At 44.9% G+C, this 20,759-nt stretch overlaps 1 protein-coding gene across 1 annotated transcript; it reads right to left on the bottom strand.

The window, feature by feature from the left end:
* Window positions 1-3,559: 3,559 nt before the first annotated feature.
* LOC123188131 (putative yippee-like protein Os10g0369500) lies at window positions 3,560-8,803 on the bottom strand. Its single transcript, XM_044600173.1, has 3 exons — window positions 8,242-8,803; window positions 7,120-7,228; window positions 3,560-3,860 (listed from the first exon to the last, which is right to left on the bottom strand). Exons 1-3 carry the CDS (start codon window positions 8,382-8,384, stop codon window positions 3,777-3,779), a joined length of 336 nt encoding a protein of 111 aa, XP_044456108.1. The 5' UTR covers window positions 8,385-8,803; the 3' UTR covers window positions 3,560-3,776.
* Between the last annotated feature and the right edge of the window lie 11,956 nt (window positions 8,804-20,759).

Below are 20,759 nucleotides of genomic sequence, written 5' to 3'. Positions count from 1 at the left end.
CAATGGAATATTGTAACCCCAATAGTTTAGTCAGTGCTTTTTGTTGCCACCTTGTATGTAGTCTCTGCTCAGATAAGCAAGCTAGACTGCGTTGGTCAGTTCTGATAACAAATTCTGATAACTGTAAGTATTGTCTCCATTGCTCTACTGCTAACAGAATTGCCAAATATTCTTTTTCATAAACTGACAGTGTTTGATTTCTGGGCCCTAGTGCTTTACTGACATAAGCAATGGGGTGTCCTTGCTGCATCAGTACTGCTCAAACTCCAACATCACAAGCATCTGTTTCCACCACAAACTTTTGAGTGAAATCTGGTAAGGCTAGCACAGGGGCTGAAACTAGGGCTTGCTTTAAATTCAGAAAGGCCTGTTGTTCATTCTGAATCCAAGGGAATGGAACTCCCTTCTTCAACAGATTTGTTAATGGCTTGCTGATCATACCATAGTGGGCAATAAATTTCCTGTAATAACCAGCAAGACCCAGAAATCCTCTTATCTCCTTAACAGTTTGAGGTACCGACCAGTCCTGGATAACTGAAATTTTAGAAGGATCTGTAGCAACTCCCTTGTCACTGATAATATGTCCCAGATAAGCAATCTGATTCTGAGCAAAGGCACATTTAGATAGCTTGACGTGCCACTGGTGTTGGAGCAATAACTTCAGAACTTCAGCTAAGTGTTGCAAGTGTAACTCATAAGAGATACTGAATATTAAAATATCATCAAAGGAAACCAAAACATTCTTTCTGATGTGAGGAGACAAGGTGTCATTCATGCCAAAGTTGAATGTGTTAGGTCCTCCAGTAAGACCAAATGAAAGGACCAGGAACTCAAAATGACCAAAGTGTGTTTGGAAAGCAGTCTTGTGTTCCTCTCCAGGCGCTAGTCTGATCTGGTGGTAACCAGACCGAAGGTCCAATTTTGAGAACCACTTAGCTCCTGCTAATTCATCAAGCAGTTCATCGATAATTGGAATTGGATATTTGCTCTTCACTGTGATAGCATTCAGTTTCCTGTAATCAAAGACTGGTCTCCATGTTTTATCCTTTTTCTGAACCATAATCATGGGAGATGAGAAAGCATTGTTGCTGGGTCTGATAATGCCAGATGCTAGCATATCCTTGACTTGTTTCTCCATCTCATCCTTCAGGGCAGGTGCAATTCTGTAAGGCCTGCTGTAAACTGGTTGTGCACCAGGTATCAATGGGATAGTGTGGTCATATTTCCTCCTTGGAGGTAGACCAGTGGGGGCCTCAAACACAGGAGCAAATCTTTGCAATATTTCCTGAACTTCAGAAGGGACATCAGTTAAAGAAGGATTTTCAGTTGCCAGCAAAGCAGACAATTCCACCATAGCAAAAATTTGGGGAGCTGCATCCTGACCAATCAATGTAATCAGTTTGTCCTCCAGGTGAAATGCTAGCCAATGAGCTGCCCAGTCCACTTGCATGGGGCTGTGTGCAGCCAACCGGTCCAAACCCAAAATTCCATCATAAGATCCCAGTGGAAATACCTTGAAAGTGCTGGTAAATTCATGTCCAGCACAAGACCAAAGTCCCTTAAGCAGTTGCTTGTTGCAGGGAATCACACTGCCATTGGCTACTTTGACCATGGTCACAGGCATCTCAGTGATCCCCTTAAGAGTGACTGCAGTAGCAGTATCTAGGAAGGTATGGGTACTGCCTGAGTCTACTAAGAAAACCAGGGATCGCCCTTGCAGTTGAATTTTTAATTTCATGGTAGTTGTAGCTGGGGCTGTAACATCTACCATTGCTGCAGCTGATATACTGATCGCATTGGCTTCAATTGAAACAGAATCCTATGAATCACTTTGTTCTGACGGCATGCTCTGAACATAGTCCAGCATTTCTTGTACCACGTGCAGTTGTACCTTTTGTTTGCAACGATGGTCTCGAGCCCAGCGCTCCCCACATATGAAGCACAATCCCTTGGATTTCCTATAAGCACGGAGGGCAGACCAGCAGTCTTCAGTAGCAGTTGAACGCGGAGTGTCAGTAGAACGTTTGTTCTCCACTGGTTTACTGACAGAAGTTCTACTAGAAGAAGATATGCTGCGTTTACTTGAAACTGCTCCAACTGAACCTTCACTCAACTCCTCAGATAGCAGTGCTAAAGCATAAGCCGAGTCCAAATCAGCTGGCTGCTGTATCCCCACAATAAGTCTGACTGATGGTGTTAATCCTTCCATGAACCTTGTCACATAATGCACCGGGTTAGGATCTGTTTCGTACGCAGTCAGTTGATCGTACAATTCTGAAAAACGCTCAACATATTCTTCCATAGTGCTGGTATGACGCACATGGAACAACTACCGCAGAATATTCTGATGTTTGTTGCGACCAAAACGGGATTGCAGTAATTCACAGAATTCAGTCCAGGAAACATTAGGGGCGCGGTGTTGCACTGATTCAAGCCAACGTGCCGCAGTACCCTCAAACAAAGCTGACGCAAAAGGAATCCACTGGTTCGATGGTGTATTCCAAAACCTGAAGTAATCTTCGCATCGAGACTGCCACAACTTTGGATTAGACCCATCGAATCGAGGCAATTCAATTCGTGGACCAAAACTCATACCATCTGGCTGGTACGGTCTGAATCCTTCACCAATTCCAATAATCTGACGCGAATGAGACGGATCTGTAGACATACCTCGAACAGGTGGGGGCACATATTTTGGACCTGAATTCCTCTGTTCAGCTTCAGAGCGACACCCATCAGAACCACTGGAGCCGTTGCTCGGGGGCCGAGTGCGCGTCGGCACCGCCGTGGCGCGCGGAGAGTGCGGTGCGGGAGGAAACGACGCGGCGCCTCTATCTGTCCCGATCTCGCCGTGAAGCTCGTCCAGATCGACGCCTATGGCGAGCTTGACGTCGTCGATGCGGCCGGAGAGTTGGTCCAGCTTGGAGTCCAGCTTGGCGAAGGCCGCCGTCATCTCCTTGCTGCGCTCCGCCGTGGACTTGGACAGGGCGGCGTCGAAGTCAGCACGGAGAAGCTCGTAGATGGCCTTCGTCTCGGGGGAAATTTTCTCCATGGCTTCTGCTCGATGGCCTTCGTCTCGGGGGAAATTTTCTCCATGGCTTCTGCTCGCTGCCGGTTAGCGAGTCGCGTGCGATGGTGATGGCCGGGAAGCTCCAGAGCGGCAGGGTGGGGTGGGGGAGAGGCGGCTCTGATACCAGATTGTTAAGGCATCTCAAGATTTCATCTCCAATTCATGGCGAATTCGAACTACAGGAGAATATTCGGAGAGAGGAGGAAGGAGACCCCACTTACAAGCTATCACGCACACGCTACCTAGCCATTTGCCAGCCGCCACTCGAATCTTATCGTTACAGATATAAGTACAACTCTTTAACGGGCCCATTCTGGGCCGGCAAGCCGAGCCGGTGGGCGAGGCTGTCTTCTAGGCCGGCCTGAGGGTTGAGTTGGGTCTTGGCGCTCGCTCGGTTCGCTGACAGATAGATTCCAGATGAGGTAAGTAAAGAGTACTAGGCCTACATCAGCACCCAGCTTCAGAAACCCGATCTGTGAACCTCGACGGTTGAGTCAAGAAAAGCTGGTAACAATTCAATTTCAGAGGCCAGCCGAGCAAATGTAACAGGGGGCAACAGATTTCACAAATGCATTTTCGTGGTGATGGCCGTCACCAGAGTAATAAATGTTCAGGAAATCAGTATCAACGAATCTTTAGCTACACTTCGCAAGTTGCGAATGTCTGCTTGTGCAGACTTTGACAGCAGATCATCAGTTCCCGCCAGCTAACGTCCTTCTTTCAGCATCATGTTCTTCTCTAGTATGAACTTTCCTTCTTTGTACTTCTGGTCTTCGTTGTAGGCTTTCGCCTGCATATAGTCCAATGAGTAGGGAAGTCATCATAACAATCAAAGGTTCGGAAAACAACCCAACGTCAACAAAGAAAGCTTGCATGGCCTTTTTGAACCCTCAAGGGCTCATTCCGTTTGGAGGAAACCGAAACGTCAGAACTTTGGAGGAAACCGAAACGTCAGAACTGTAGAAGTACATACTCTAGCCAATGCAACCAAAAGACCATCAGATGAAAAAAACTAGGCAATAATACATTTATACATCAACACTCCCCCTCGCGTGTGGCTCCCTCAGGCCTAAACATGGACCAAAGGTGGGCTGCAATTTTATTGCGCCAGCCGGGTCTTGAATTCGAGACCTCTTGGCTCCGATACCATGTAGAAATGCATGCTCTAGCCAATGCAACCAAAAGACTGATCTGATGGAAAAGACTAGGCAATACATTTATACGTCAACAAGAACTAGGAGAGTACGGGAATTTGATAAGGATGACACATGTCATCCTAAGAGCATCTCCACTAGCTGCCCTATTTTAGGGCATAATAGTTTTTTAGGGCATTTGGGGCAAACAATGCAGCTCCAACACAACAGCTGCCCTTGTTGTAAATTTTGCAAGAAAGTTTTTAGAGCAGCCCAATAAGGCAGCGCCAGCTGCAAATTTACAGCAGTCGCGCGGCTGCACAACCAAAATCAGAGCCGCACGCAGTCCAACTGCCACCTCAGGAACCTTCCCCGCAGCCCTTTTCCCTCCACGCCACCGCCGCCCCACTGAATCCAGCCATCATGCACCACCCCGCAGCTTGAAACCATCGTACCCCTGTTCCAATCGGCCACACCGCCACTGCCCTGCCACCGCAGTACCCCATTTCCAATCCTAAAACCGTCGTTGCACCATACCGCCCTGTGGACCGAATCCAGCCATTACCACCGCGCGCCACGCCGCATTGCCGGATCCGCTCCCCCCCCCCCCTCTCCAATCGGCCGCCACTGCCGAGGCTGCCGCCGAAACGCGCGCCAAAGAGCACACGTTCGGCTGCGGCAGTCCGGCCACTACGGCGCCGAGCTGCAGTGCGACGGCCAGCGCCATTGGCTCGGCAAGTTCGAGTGGCGGAGCTAGCCACGAGCGCGTTCAACATCGCCTGTTGGAGGCTTGACCGGCCACGTCGCAAGCTTAACTTTCCGGTAATTGAATCTCGGGAGGGGGCGAAGTTCATCACTCCGACGGTGAATATTGTATCCCGCAAGGAGAAGAGGGTCACCCGCATTGTCCTGGAGCAGCGGGACACCCGGGAGGGTGATGAGGCGGCGATGGCGAGGTTCGCCGTGGAAAATCCACATCTTGTACAGGCGGAGGTGGAGTGGTTTTGAAAGAGGGACAATGAGCGCAAGGTGGAGCGCAAGGAGGGCGAGGCTAGCCCCTCCAGGGTGATCAAGCTCGGGTCTGACGACGAGGTTGAGCTTGACGACCAGAGTGAGGAGTTCAATACCTCTAAGGAGGAGACCATGGTGTTTTGGAACGCCATCGGACACACAACCTGACGATGATGATGAGTAGTATGTGCATAGTGTGTCCGTAGGAGTACTATGTGTTTGAATGTTTGGATGTTAAGTTGAATGTTCGGATGTTTAAGTTGCATGTTTAAAACTTCGAATGTTTAGGAGTTTGTATTTGAAGTATGCAATGTGATCAAGTGGTTTGGATGTTTGTTTGGATGAGTCCCTATTTTTGGGCAGCTGTTGGAAATGGACATATTTTTTGTGCCCAAAAAATCACCTTTTGGTGCCCCAAATTTTACTCCGAACACTTTTTGGTGCCCTATTTTAGGTCTACTGTTGGAGATGCTTTAAGGATTTGTCTTGCCTCGTTCCTACGCAAAAAATGAGCTTTGAGTGGATGTATAGTTTCCTCCAAAAATACTGGAAATGAGTAGTATCCCAAAGGAATTTCAGTATGTGTTTCCTACAAACCGAATGCATCTATAAGAAATTTTCCTCTAGAATCCTTGGTCCTTTGTATTTCCTACAAAAATCCTCCAAACCGAATGAGGCCTAAGAGGGAAGGGAAAACTGTGCTCCGAACAGGACCTAAAAGATATGTGAAGGTATTTATTTGTTCCTGCTCTCATTTCATGCCAATTGCACCAAAAGTTTGAACATCCATGACCAGGCTTGCTCTGGCATATATGTCAATGTCAGGCTCAAGGGAAAAGACAACCCATCCCTGGAGCCTGGAGGAACCTTTGTACTAGTATAACCGCAGCCAGACGATAACAAGATCCTGATAAGCTAATGCTTCATGATTCCAGGGAAAATGCAGTCAAACTAGGACATCAAACATGACTTAAGTGACACGCTATGAATACCAGGTGGACTGGGATGTGCTTCTATCAAGAAAAAATATAGTTCCATAAACATGACAAAAAAAACAGGAGAAAAGTAAAAAAAAATCCATAAGAACCTAGATGAACTGACAGCGACAGAATTTTACTTTCTGGCCTTTAACGAGCAAGGCATGGATTCAACATTTATGTCTTAACTACAACATTGTTATGAACTTGCTATACAAAAAAATAAGGCATCGATACATAAAAAGATACTCTACAAAATAGAAAGACCTATAATTAGTTGCCCATAAACAAGTCTACAAATCTACGGATCCCTCAAAAAAGTCAGCAGATAAAATATGTGGATGTGTCATTTAGGTTTCAGAATAATTTCACCAAATGTGGCCGTCTCTGTCAACTACGCAACCTATACCCTGCACTCAATAGCCAAGAGAATTCTGAATGAAGTGTTCCTCTAGAAACGCAAGGTCATGCCTTAGCTTCCGTGACAGGGGACGTACCTAAGGCACCAAGAAGAGCTAACCAGCTAAGAATATGCATTATGTCTGTTTTAGTTGCTTCATTCCAATTAGCAATTCAGTTGATTAGCTACCTACTGTTAGGCTTTGATGTGTCAGCCTCTCCATATATAAAGGGAGTTGGCAGTGGGGAACAGGATCAACGCATCAACAGAAATCACAGTGAATCACCCAAATCTCTAATCTATCCTATCACTAGCAGCCATGTAGTACATGGCTATCTTCCTGGTAGTAGTTTCCCCAGTAAGAACCCTAGTTTCATATTACAAACATCACTATAACAGGATAGTGCTAGGATGCTTATTCTCTTAGATGAATTAATTTCAACAGTATGATAAACTCACATGCTTTAACTAATCTATAAGCAGTATTAAATGAATTTTTCATTAACTAAAATGTAAACTAAAACTTACATATTTCCAGCCAAGGAGTCGTTGGCAGCAGCTACAGTAGATATCGTTCACTGTATGCAATCCAGTCAAAAGATGGCGATCCTCATTGGGACCAAGGCTCACATTCACCCTGGATGTCACATTCACCCCAGATTAACATGTCAACAATAATTAGCAAAAGCTTGGTAGTTCAGATGTTCAATGGTCAATTACTCATACTTAATTCAGTTTAGATAAAGAGTTCATGTAATGTTAATAACCATACTTTTCTATTTGACATCTATGTTTCCTAGATAATATGGAACTGTTGCCTGATTACATAATTTATTGAAATTAACTCAGTATTTGGGGCGAAGAAAGTGAAGGATACTTCATTAGCAGGTCTATTGAATTCACAAAATGTGAGCTCTCCATGAAGTTAACTTTTGATAGTTGGTCAGCAACATAAAGATGAAAATGGGCTAAGAAGCATTTTCATATTCAGAAACAACTGGTCCTGATCAAGCTCTCTCACTTCATAGATTGAGTTGCATATCTCCATTGGCAGTAAAGCATGATCTTGTAAGTCAAGTGATATCAAATGTGCAATTTAGGCTACTTAGCCTCCAAATTTTAACTCTCTAGCCTAAGAGCAACATAGGTCACCAGGTGGACCATAAGGTCTGTAACAATACATACAATTTTGCCCGGGTTGATTACCAAACTCACTTATTGTCTTTCGAAATAGGGTGCCAGACTCATTTGACTCATATTCATCATGATTCAGAAGATTCAATGCTGCTCAAATCAAACATAACCATACCGGATCCATCACCGCATTCTTGCATTCAGCGTACTGCGTAATTAGTACTAATAACAATCATGATTTTTCACCCAAAAATCAGAAGCAAAACCCCCTCAAGGAAACAACATTACTAGTACTGCTACAAAACAATAATCTTGCAACTATGACGAACTTAAATCAGTGTTGTTACCAGCAATGCATATAACTTGCACGGCACGACTTGGCTACTACTATCTAGTAATGCCTGCAACTGAAAAGCATTTCTAGAACAGCGGCATTGCAATGATCGCACGATCCACACGCGGAAAGCAGGGAAAATAGAGGAGGGCGAAGAGAGAGAGAGAGATGGCTCAGCTCACACGCTATCGAAGAGGTAGGCGCGGCCGTGGCGGCCACGGAACTCCTTGGACACGATGTCGTCCGGCGACGCCGAGTCAACCCTGCAGAACTTGCACTTGAACACCTTGGGCCCCGGGAGGTACTCCACGAACAGCATCCCCATCCCCCCCTCCCCTCGCCTCCCGGAGAGCAATTCAGCAGAAGCAGCAGCCGCAGAAGATTCCCTTCCCCCGACCAAATCAGCAATCGAGCTGCGGGGAGGCGGAGAGGCCGCTAAACCTTATCAAATTCCGAATCGGGAGAATGGGAGGTCGGGGAGCCGGCTGCCGGGCCCGATCGCCATGGACGGGGGAGGGATCGGCGGCGCGGCAGCGGAATCGGGCGGCGGATTTGGCTGGGGGGCAGTGGGGGTTGGGAAAGCGGAGGCGACGAGGAACAAATGCCCACTTGCTTGTCCTTGCTTCTGTTTTCTGGTAGCTTCGCACGTTTGTTGTTGGGGGCGATGGCCTGGTTTTGTGGTTCGTGGCCTCGGCCTCCGCCTCCGTTGGGCGTACGTGGGGGGGCGGTGGTCGCTTTGCCGTTGCGTCGAGCGTCGGGCAAAGTTATACGGGATTGGACAAAGCGACGTGCGAACGGGCCAATCCGAGTCGTGGCGCTGGCATGGCTTGGCGACGATGCGCGTTGTGTTATCCGAAAGCTTTTCGGCATTTTGCGAGCGCTAGATTCACCTCGGGCTAGGGTCTGATCTCGCGTATCTCAGCATTTGGATCCTTATTATTTTGCTAGGAATAGGAATGGTGCAATTAAATTTCGTACTGTTAGGTTCGATTTCGTGTATTTTAACATTTTTTCTGCATCACCTCGCAAAAAAAACATTTTTACTGCATGATTATTTTTAACACAATACAGACGCAAGCCCTCGTATATACGTGCATACACTTACTCGTATTAACGCACACATGCACATCCCATCCTTATGAGCACCTTCGAGAGACTGAGTCGGCATATCATCTTGAAATTTTACGAAGTCACTGTAGACGTCTCGTAGTCGAGGGGAACGTTTTCTTCCATTGAATTCCGATAGATTGAGGATACCACTATCCACCTAATCATCCAATCACACGTTGATTCTTAACATGTGTGTTTTGATTCATTAGGGAATTTTGATTTGACCTCTCTGAGACAGGACAAGAAGATTTCCATCCTATAGTGAAAGAGATATGGAACAATTGTTTCTCTTTCGATGATCGTATTGGTATGGTTAGTTCTAAGAATTTCGTAAGAGATTCAGGGGTTTAATTCCTCTTATTATTAGGGAGGAGTTGACTGCTCCGGAGGAACTCAAGGAACAAGATCCTCTAAACTTCTGTTTTTCATGATGTTTGATGGATAGATCAAAAAGTTTTCTCGCAAATAAAAGATCATCCACACTATTAACTAGTATCTTGTGGGAGGAGTAAGATTCTAATAGATCCTAATAATTTTTTGAATGATGAACCAAAACATAAACATGTTAAATACACGAGCAACCGTTGTTGAACTGAGATCTGAACATCTCTTAATTCACAAAATTGTTATTTTATAAGCGCTTCTAGGAGCTGGTGGGTCCACAAGTGAAAGAAGAGGTTCTTGTTGTCCTTAATGGTGGACCGATGCTGGCGGGTTGGAACGAAACAACGACTGTGTTGATTCTGAAGGTTACAAATCCAGAGCGTGTGACGGAGTTCCGGCTTATTCTGTGATGCGTTGTATAAGTTAATCTCTAAGGTGATGGCAAATCGTTTGAAGGAGATCTTAGAAGATATCATTTCACCAATGCAATCAGCTTTTGTCCCGGTAGAATGATTACAGATTGTGTTGTTGGCCTATAAAACCATTCATATGATGTACAGAAAGAAGGGGGCAAGCTGGGAATGTGGCAGTAAAGCTCGTCATGAGTAAAGCGTACGATCGTGTTGAGTGCGATTTTCTAGAAAGGGTCATGCTCAGGATGGGTTTCGCAGGGGGGGGGGCTGGGTGAGCAACATCATGCTGTGTGTACGATCAGTGCGTTATCAGGTGGAGATAACCAGAAGTTGTCTAGAGAGATTATCCCAGAGCAAGGCCTTCGACAGGGAGACCCATTATCCCTTATATTTTTATAATGTGTGTCGAAGGTTTCTCGGCGCTACTACAGAAGGCAGATGAGGAGATGCACCGAAAATCAATCACTTGTTTTCGTCGATGATTCACTTATTATGAAGACAACTACTCAAGGGGCAGCGAAACTTCAATAAAATTTGGCACTATAGGAGGAGCAGTCTGGACAAATGATAAATAAGGATAAAATTTCAGCGATGTTTAGCAAAGGTACGAGTGGGTGAAAGAAGTGTACTCCTTGTTGGCCTTGGTATTCAGGCTGAATATCATAATCAACAGTATTTGGGCTTGCCGGTTCATACTGGGGCTTAAAGGAGTAAGGAGTTTGAGTACCTCAAACAGAGGATTTGGATGTGTATACAGGGTTCGAAGGAGAAGCTTTTGTCAAAAGTTGTGAAGAAAGTTTAGATAAAAGTTGTGGCTAGGGCGATTATGACATATGCGACTTCGTGTTTGATCTCACTAAAAAATTATGCAAAGAGATCAATGCTCTGATTGCTCACTATTGGAGGAGTCAACAAGATAAAATGAATAAATGCAATGGGTAAGCTGGGAGGATATGACAAAATCAAAGAAGGATGGTGGCCTTGGGTTCAAGAATCTACACGTTGTCAACATGGCAATGTTATCCCGTTAAGGGCAGTGGCTATTGGACGCCCCAGATACACTATGTGCTTGAGTCCTCAAGGCTTGGTACTGTCCAAATGGTTCAGTTATAGATGTTGTGGTGAGTGATGTCATCTCATATATCCGGAGAAGTGCTTTACGAGGCATTACTCTGTCGAGTAAGGAGTAGTTTGGCGTGTGGGTTCAGGTGAAAAAGGTTAAATTATGGGAGGACCCTTTGTAGGATCGAAAGTATGTCTAGAGGGGGTATGACTAGATGAATTGACAAAATCAAAACTTATCATTTTCCCAATTTTAGTCATGGGCAAGTTTTAGCAAAATCTACCAAGTCAAGCAACACCCTACACATGCAAGTTTAAGAGTTGTGCAGCGGAAATTAAAGACTTTACATATGAACGTAAAGGGGGGATTGGAGAAATCAAATGCAATGAAGTCACGGTGATTTTTGTGTGGTTCCAATAGGTGGTGCTATCGTACGTCCACGTTGATGAAGACTTCAACCCACAGAGGGTAACGGCCACGCGAGTCCACGGAGGGCTCCACCCACGAAGGGTCCACGAAGAAGCAACCTTGTCTATTCCACCATGGCTACATCCACAAAGGAGTAGCCTCACTCGGGGTAGATCTTCACAAAGTAGGCGATCTCCTTGCCCCTACAAACTCCTTGGTTCAACTCCACATGATCTTGGAGGCTCCCAAGTGACACCTAACCAATCTAGGAGACATCACTCTCCAAAAGGTAAAAGTTGTTGTTGTTGATGATGAACTACTTGCTCTTGTGCTTCAAAAGATAGTCTCCTCAACACTAAATCACTCTCTCACAGATTTGGCTTGGGTAGGAGAAGGATTGGAGTGGAAAGCAACTTGGGGAGGCTAGAAATCAAGGTTCAAATGGTTGGATTGGAATGCCTTGATCTCAAGACATGAGTAGGTGGTTCTCTCTCAGAAAAGGAATGGTGTAAGTGTTTTCATTCTAATGGCTCTCTTAGAGAGTAAGTGGGGGTGGAGGGGTATATATAGCCTTCACCAAAGATCCAACCGTTACAACCTTTAGACACATCTCGGTGTCACGAAAGAAATAATCTCGGTGAGACCGACCTGTGTAAAAGATTCAAACTTTAGGAATCTCGGTGAGACCGACTTGTGTAAAAGATTCAAACTTTAGGAATCTCGGTGAGACCGAACGAACCAACTCGGACAGACCAATATGCGATTATCTAAGCAAGAACTCGCTTCGATAGTTCCGATCAAACCAACTCGGTAATTACAAGATGGAATTGAAGGGTTACAGAAACTTGGTAACTGCACTTCGGTGGGACCAAATGTCATCTCGGTTCTACCGAATTTCTAGGGTTTCATTGTGGGTCTATCTAGGCTGAACACGGCGGGTCTGGAAGAAAGTGTAATGGTGGGACCGAGTTTGATGTTTAGGGTTTGAACAGATTGGAGTGTGGGAAAGTGGCTAAGGTTTTTGGAGCAATATCTTCAAGCACTTTGAGCAACTAAGTCATGCAAAACCTCATACCCTTTTAATAGTATTTTCTTTCCCATAGACTCAATGTGATCTTGGATCACTTAAGCAAAAAGGAAGAGTCTTGGGGCTTTTGCCATTATGTTTCCATAGCATTTTGAGGGGTCCACCTCCACATTTCCTTGCCATGCCAACATTGAACTTTCCTAAAAACTATCTTTGAGTAGGCATTAGTACAATGGCATATATGTTGTTATTAATTAGCAAAATTACCTGGGGATTACTTGCACTTTCACCCTTGGACCCTGAGGGGTGAAACGAGGAAGCTGAGTTATACTCGAGGAAACACAGTTATCACAAAAGTTAGTGACTTAATGGACCCAATACTAGAAACTTGGGATGAACAACTTGTTCTGGATCTTTTCTGTGAGGAGGATGTAAAAAATATTCTAGTCATTCCAATTCATGGGGGCATGGAAGACCATATTGCTTGACACTTTTATCCAAAAGGGGAGGTTCTCTGTCAAGTCAGCTTACCATCTTGGCATCAAACTCAGGAATGTTCGAATGTGTCGAGATGTTGAATCTTCCTCAGGTGCAGGTCATGGAGCTGATATGTGGAGCCATTTATGGAATCTAACTATGTCGAGTAAGGTGCTCATTTTTTATTTGGAGATTGGCCCGAAACAGTTTGCCACTTAGGATGAATATAAGGAGAAAGAAGGTAGAGCTCGATGCAATCTGTCCAATTTGCAAAAGACTTGACAAAGGGGGGGGATTTGTTTGTTAAATGCAAGAATGTGAAACATGTATGAAGGCTTTTGGACCTAGAAGATGCTCATTTAGACCTGGTGCATTCTTTGACTCCCATGGAGTTGGATAGCACAAGACGTGATACTTCTCTTGTACTCCTATGGGAATGGTGGTCCGCCAGAAATAAAGCGAATGTAGGCGACAAAGTGAGAGTTGCCAATCATGTCTGCGGTGTTGGAAATATGCCCTAGAGGCAATAATATTTGTATTATTATATTGTTGGGGAATGTAGCATGCAATTTCAAAAAAAAATCCTACGCTCACACAAGATCTATCTAGGAGATGCATAACAACGAGAGGGGGGAGTGTGTCTACGTACCCTCATAGACCAAAAACGGAAGCGTTTGACAACGCAGTTGATGTAGTCGAACTTCTTCTCGTTCTGACCGATCAAGCACCGAACGTATGGCACCTCCGAGTTCTGCACACGTTCAGCTCGATGACGTCCCTCGAACTCTTGATCTAGCAAAGGTCAAGGGGGAGTTCCATCAGCACTACGACATGGTGACGGTGATGGTGAAGTGATCCGCGCAGGGCTTCGCCTAAGCACTATGTGAATATGACAGGAGGCGTAAATTGTGGAGGGGGCAATGTTTGTTGTGTGTTCTACGGTGCGCCCCACCCCCCACATATATATAGGTGGGAGAGGGAGAGGGGCTGCAAGGGGCTCCCCAAGTAGGAGTAATCCTACTTGGGCGCCTCCTCCAAGTCGGCCTCCCCCCTTCCATATCCATCGGAGGGGAAGGACAGAGAGGGGGGAGGGGGAGGAAAGGGGGAGGCCAAATCCTCCCCTTTCCTCCTCCCTTCCCTTCCTTTCCTTCTCCTCCTATTCGGCCTATAGGGGGCGCACCAGCCCCTTTTGGGGCTGGTCTGTCTCTCTCTTGGCCCATTAGGCCCATATAGCTTGTTGGGGGTTGCCCGGAACCCCTTCCGATGACCCGATACGTACTCGGTACCCCCGGAACACTTCCGATGTCCAAATACTATCATCCTATATATGAATCTTTACCTCTCGACCATTTCGAGACTCCTCATCATGTTCGTGATCTCATGCGGGACTCCGAACAACATTCAGTCACCAAATCACATAACTCATATAATACATTCATCATCGAACGTTAAGCGTGCGGACCCTAGGGGTTCAAGAACTATGTAGACATGACCGAGACACTTGTACAATTAATAACCAATAGCGGAACCTAGATGCTCATATTGTTTCCCACATATTCTATGAAGATCTTTATCGGTCAAACCGTTATGACAACATACGTATTTCCCTTTGTCATCGGTATGTTACTTGCCCGAGATTCAATCGTCGGTATCTCCATACCTAGTTCAATCTCATTACCGGCAAGTCTCTTTACTCGTTCCGTAATGCATCATCCCGCAACTAACTCATTAGTCACATTGCTTGCAAGGCTTATTATGATGTGCATTATCGAGAGGGCCCAAAGATACCTCTCTGATACTCGGAGTGACAAATCCTAATCTCGATCTATGCCAACCCAACAAACACCTTCAGAGACACCTGCAGAGCATCTTTATAATCACCCAGTTACATTGTGATGTTTGATAGCACACAAGGTGTTCCTCCGGTATTCGGGAGTTGCATAATCTCATAGTCAAAGGAATATGTATAAGTCATGAAGAAAGCAATAGCAATAAAACTTAACGATCATTATGCTAAGCTAACGGATGGGTCTTGTCCATCACATCATTCTCCTAATGATGTGATCATGTTCATCAAATGACAACACATGTCTATGGTTAGGAAACTTAACCATCTTTGATTAACGACCTAGTCTAGTAGAGGCTTACTAGGGACACTGTGTTTTGTCTATGTATCCACACATGTATTAAGTTTCCGGTTAATAAAACTCTAGCATGAATAATAAACATTTATCATGATATAAGGAAATATAAATAACAACTTTATTATTGCCTCTAGGGCATATTTCCTTCAGTCTCCCACTTGCACTAGTGTCAATAATCTAGTTCATATCGTCATGTGATTTAACACCAATAGTTCACATCACCATGTGACCAACACCCAAAGGGTTTACTAGAGTCAATAATCTAGTTCACATCGCCATGTGATTAACACCCAAAGAGTACTAAGGTGTGATCATGTTTTGCTTGTGAGAGAAGTTTAGTCAATGGGTCCGCCACATTCAGATCTGTATGTATTTTGCAAATTTCTATGAGCCTTGCAAGCAATGTGTCTAATGAGATTAGCCACGGGATGATGCATTACTAAATGAGTAAAGAGACTTGCCGGTGATGAGATTGAACTAGGTATGATGATACCGACGATCGAATCTCGGGCAAGTAACATACCGATGACAAAGGGAACAACGTATGTTGTTATGCGGTTTGACCGATAAAGATCTTCGTAGAATATGTAGGAGCCAATATGAACATCCAGGTTCCGCTATTGGTTATTGATCGGAGATATGTCTTGGTCATGTCTACATAGTTCTCGAACCCATAGGGTCCGCACGATTAACGATCGATAACGATTTGTATTATGAGTTTCGTGTTTTGATAAACCAAAGTTTGTTCGGAGTCCTGGATGAGATCATAGACATGACGAGGAGTCTCGAAATGGTCTAGACATAAAGATTTATATATTGGAAGGTTTTGTTTGGACACCGGAATGGTTTCAGATAGGTTCGGGCATTTTCCGGAGTACCGGTGGGTTACCGGAACCCCCCCGGATTACTGGGCCACAATGGGCCTTAGTGGAGAAGAGAGAGGGCCGGCCAGAGGTGGCGCGCCCCCCCCTTGCCCAGTCCGAATTGGACAAGGGGAGGGGCGGCTCCCCCCTCCTTCCTTCTCTTCTCTCCTCTTTCCCTTCTTCTCCTACTTGGACTAGGAAAGGGGGGACCGAATCCTACTTGGACTAGGAGTGCAAGTAGGACTCCCCCCATGGCGTGCCCCCTCCTAGGGCTAGCCTCCTCTCCTCCCCCCTTTATATACATGGGGAGGGGGCACCCCAAAGACACACAAGTTGATCTTTTAGCCGTGTGCGGTGCCCCCCTCCACAGTTACACACCTTGGTCATATCGTTGTAGTGCTTAGGCGAAGCCCTGCGTCGGTAACTTCATCATCACTGTCACCACGTCGTCGTGCTGACGGAACTCTCCCTCGGCCTCAACTAGATCAAGAGTTCGAGGGACATCATCAAGTTGAACATGTGCTGATCGCGGAGGTGTCGTGCGTTCGGTACTTGGATCGGTTGGATCCCAAAGACGTTCGACTACATCAACCGCGTTACTAAACGCTTCTGCTTTTGGTCTATGAGGGTACATAGACACACTCTCCCCTCTCGTTGTAATGCATCTCCTAGATAGATCTTACGTGATTCTAGGTAAAAAATTTGAAATATTGTGTTCCCCAACAAAGTACACATCAATAACATGTATATCAAATATACCTTTCACTTTGCCATCCTTCTTATCCGCCAAATACTTGGGGCAGTTCAGCTTCCAGTGATCAGTCCCTTTGCAGTAGAAGCACTCAGTTCCAAGAGCTCGGGAATTGTCTTTTCCATCCCTTACATATTATAGTTCATCACGAAGTTCCAATAACTTGGTGATAGTGACTAGAGAACTCTGTCAATCACTATCTTATCTGGAAGATTAACTCCCACTTGTTTCAAGCGATTGTAGTACTCAGACATTCCGAGCACATACTCACTGGTTGAGCTATTCTCCTCTATCTTGTAGGCAGAGTACTTTTCAGAGGTCTCATACCTCTCGACTTGGGCATGAGTTTGAAATACCAATTTCATCTCTTGGAACATATTATATGCTCCGTGGCGTTCAAAACATTTTTGAAGTCCCGGTTCTAAGCCGTAAAGCATGGCGCACTAAACTATCAAGTAGTCATCATACCGAGCTTGCCAAACGTTCATAACATCTGCATCTGCTCCTGCAAAAGGTCCGTCACCTAGCGGTGCATCAAGGACATAATTCTTCTGTGCAGCAATGAGCATAATCCTCAGATCACGGATCCAATCCGCATCATTGCTACAATCATCTTTCAACTTATTTTTCTCTAGGAACATATCAAAAATAAATGGGGAGCTATAATATGAGCTAATGATCTACAACATAATTTGAAAATACTATCAGGACTAAGTTCATGATAAATTAAAGTTCAATTAATCATATTACTTAAGAACTCCCCTTAGATAGACATCCCTCTAGTCATCTAAATGATCACGTGATCCATATCAACTAAACCATGTCCAGTCATCACGTGAGATGGAGTAGTTTTCAATGGTGAACATCTCTATGTTGATCATATCTAGTATAGGATTCACGTTCAACCTTTCGTCTCAGTGTTCCGAGGCCATATCTGCATATGCTAGGCTCGTCAAGTTTAACCCGAGTATTCTGCATGTGCAAAACTGACTTGCACCCATTGTATGTGAACGTAGAGCTTATCACACCCGATCATCATGTGGTGTCTCGGCACGACGAACTGTCGCAACGGTGCATACTCAGGGAGAACACTTATACCTTGAAATTTAGTGAGGGATCATCTTATGATGCTACCGCCGTGCTAAGCAAAATAAGATGCATAAAAGATAAACATCACATGCAATCAAAATATGAGACATGATATGGCCATCATCATCTTGCTCCTTTTATCTCCATCTCCAAAGCACCGTCATGATATCCATCATTACCGGCTTGACACCTTGATCTCCATCGTAGCGTCGTTGTCGTCTCTCCACCTATTGCTTCTACAACTATCGCTACCGCATAGTGATAAAGTAAAGAAATTACGTGGCGATTGCATTTCATACAATAAAGTGACAACTATAAGGCTCCTGCCAGTTGCCGATAAATTTTACAAACATGATTATCTCATACAATAACTTATATCACATCATGTCTTGACCATATCACATCACAACATGCCCTGCAAAAACAAGTTAGACGTCCTCTACTTTGTTGTTGCAAGTTTTACGTGCCTGCTACGGGCTTCTAGCAAGAACCGTTCTTACCTACACATCAAAACCACAACGATTTTTTGTCAAGTGTGTTGTTTTAACCTTCAACAAGGACCGGCCGTAGTCAAATTCGATTCAAATAAAGTTGGAGAAAAACGCACCCGCCAACCACCTTTATGCAAAACAAGTTACATGTCTGCCGGTGGAACCGGTCTCGTGAACATGGTCATGTAAGGTTGGTCTGGGCCACTTCATCCAACAATATCGCCGAATCAAAATAAGATGTTGGTGGTAAGCAGTATGACTATTATCGCTCACAACTCTTTGTGTTCTACTCGTGCATATCATCTACGCATAGACCTGGCTCGAATGCCACTGTTGGGGAATGTAGCATGCAATTTCAAAAAAAAAATCCTACGCGCACGCAAGATCTATCTAGGTGATGCATAGAAACGAGAGTGGGAGAGTGTGTCTACGTACCCTCGTAGATCGAAAGTGGAAGCGTTTAACAACGCGGTTGATGTAGTCGAACTTCTTCTCGTTTCGACCGATCAAGCACCGAACGTACGGCACCTCCGAGTTCTGCACACGTTCAGCTCGATGACGTCCCTCGAACTCTTGATCCAGCAAAGTGTCGAGGGAGAGTTCCGTCAGCACGACTGCGTGGTGATGGTGACGGTGAAGTGATCCATGCAGGGCTTTGCCTAAGCACTACGTGAATATGACCTGAGGCGTAAACTGTGGAGGGGGGCGCCGCACACAGCTAACAATGTTTGTTGTGTGTTCTAGCGGTGCCCCCCACATATATATTGGTGGGAGAGGGAGAGGGGCTGCAAGGGGCTCTCCAAGTAGGGGTAATCCTACTTGGGCGCCTCCTGCAAGTCGGTCTCCCCCCTTCCAAATCCATTGGAGGGGGAGGGGAAGGAAAGGGGGAGGCCGAATCCTTCCCTTTCCTTCTCTCTTCCCTTCCTTTCCTTCTCCTCCTATTCAACCTATACGGGGTGCACCAGCCCCTTTTGGGGCTGTTCTGTCCTGCTCTTTGCCCATTAGGCCCATATAGCTTGTCGGGGGTTGCCCGAAACCCTTTCGGGTGACCCGATACGTACCCGGTACCTCCAGAACACTTCCGATGTCCAAATACTATCGTCCTATATATGAATCTTTACCTCTCGACCATTTCGAGACTCCTTGTCATGTCTGTGATCTCATCTGGGACTTCGAACAACATTCGTTCACCAAATCACATAACTCCTATAATACAAAACCGTCATCCAACGCTAAGCGTGCGGACCCTACGGGTTCGAGAAGTATGTAGACATGACCGAGACACCTCTCCGTTCAATAACCAATAGCGGAACCTGGATGCTCATGTTGGTTCCCACATATTCTACGAAGATCTTTATCGATCAAACCGTGATGACAACATGCGTTATTCCCTTTGTCATCGGTATGTTACTTGCCCGAGATTCAATCGTCGGTATCTCCATACCTAGTTCAATCTCGTTACCGACAAGTCTCTTTACTCGTTCCGTAATGCATCATCCCGCAACTAACTCATTAGTCACATTCCTTGCAAGGCTTATTATGATGTGCATTATCAAGAGGGCCCAGAGATACCTCTCCGATACTCGGAGTGACAAATCCTAATCTCGATATATGCCAACCCAACAAACACCTTTGGAGACACCTGTAGAGAATCTTTATAATCACCCAGTTACGTTGTGACGTTTGATAGCACACAAGGTGTTCCTCCGGTATTCGAGAGTTGCATAATCTCATAGTCAAAGGAATATTGTAAGTCATGAAGAAAGAAATAGCAATAAAACTTAACGATCATTATGCTAAGCTAACAGATGGGTCTTGTCCGTCACATCATTCTCCTAATGATGTGATCTCGTTCATCAAATGACAACAGATGTCTATGGTTAGGAAACTTAACCATCTTTGATTAACGAGTTAGTCTAGTAGAGGCTTACTAGGGACACTGTGTTTTGTCTATCTATCCACACATGTATCAACTTTCCGGTTAATACAATTCTAGCATGAATAAAAAACATTTATCATGATATAAGGAAATATAAATAACAACTTTATTATTGCCTCTAGGGCATATTTCCTTCATATATTTCCATATTCATAGTTATAGAGTTTATATTCTATATTATAATTGCTGTGATCCTAGAATATGTGCCTCAGTGGAAAACTCATATGCACGTGTGGAATAATAAACGGTAAATAAAAGGTTCCTAGTCTTGCCTTTAGGACTACCTCAAGTATTGTTGGTGATCACGTTTTCCGGATCTTAGGATATCATTAAGTGTAACGATGATCCTAAAACAACATTGAGATTATGACATTGGAAGAACCATCACATTGAACCGACCCAATCTTGTTTGTTATTAATTGAGTTAATATTGTCTGCATTCAATTGTAATAAACGTGGAGTTTTAATGTGTGATATTTCTCCTTAGACCATGAGAGTATGATGGTCACTTCTTACCGTACGGTGGGCTTTGGGGTTGCCT

Source organism: Triticum aestivum, chromosome 2A, assembly GCF_018294505.1.
Source record: "Triticum aestivum cultivar Chinese Spring chromosome 2A, IWGSC CS RefSeq v2.1, whole genome shotgun sequence".
NCBI lineage: Eukaryota > Viridiplantae > Streptophyta > Magnoliopsida > Poales > Poaceae > Triticum > Triticum aestivum.
Note: the sequence above shows the minus strand (reverse complement) of the source record. Positions and strands in the feature narration are given on the sequence as shown.

Bases quoted from the DNA above. Each gene is read 5' to 3' on its own strand.
- LOC123188131 (XM_044600173.1), bottom strand. From the start codon at position 8,384: ATGGGGATGCTGTTCGTGGAGTACCTCCCGGGGCCCAAGGTGTTCAAG. The intron at 7,229-8,241 runs GTGAGCTGAGCC...TGTGACATCCAG, and splicing joins GCCTACCTCTTCGATAGCGT to GGTGAATGTGAGCCTTGGTC. The intron at 3,861-7,119 runs GTAAGTTTTAGT...GACTATATGCAG, and splicing joins GACTCCTTGGCTGGAAATAT to GCGAAAGCCTACAACGAAGA.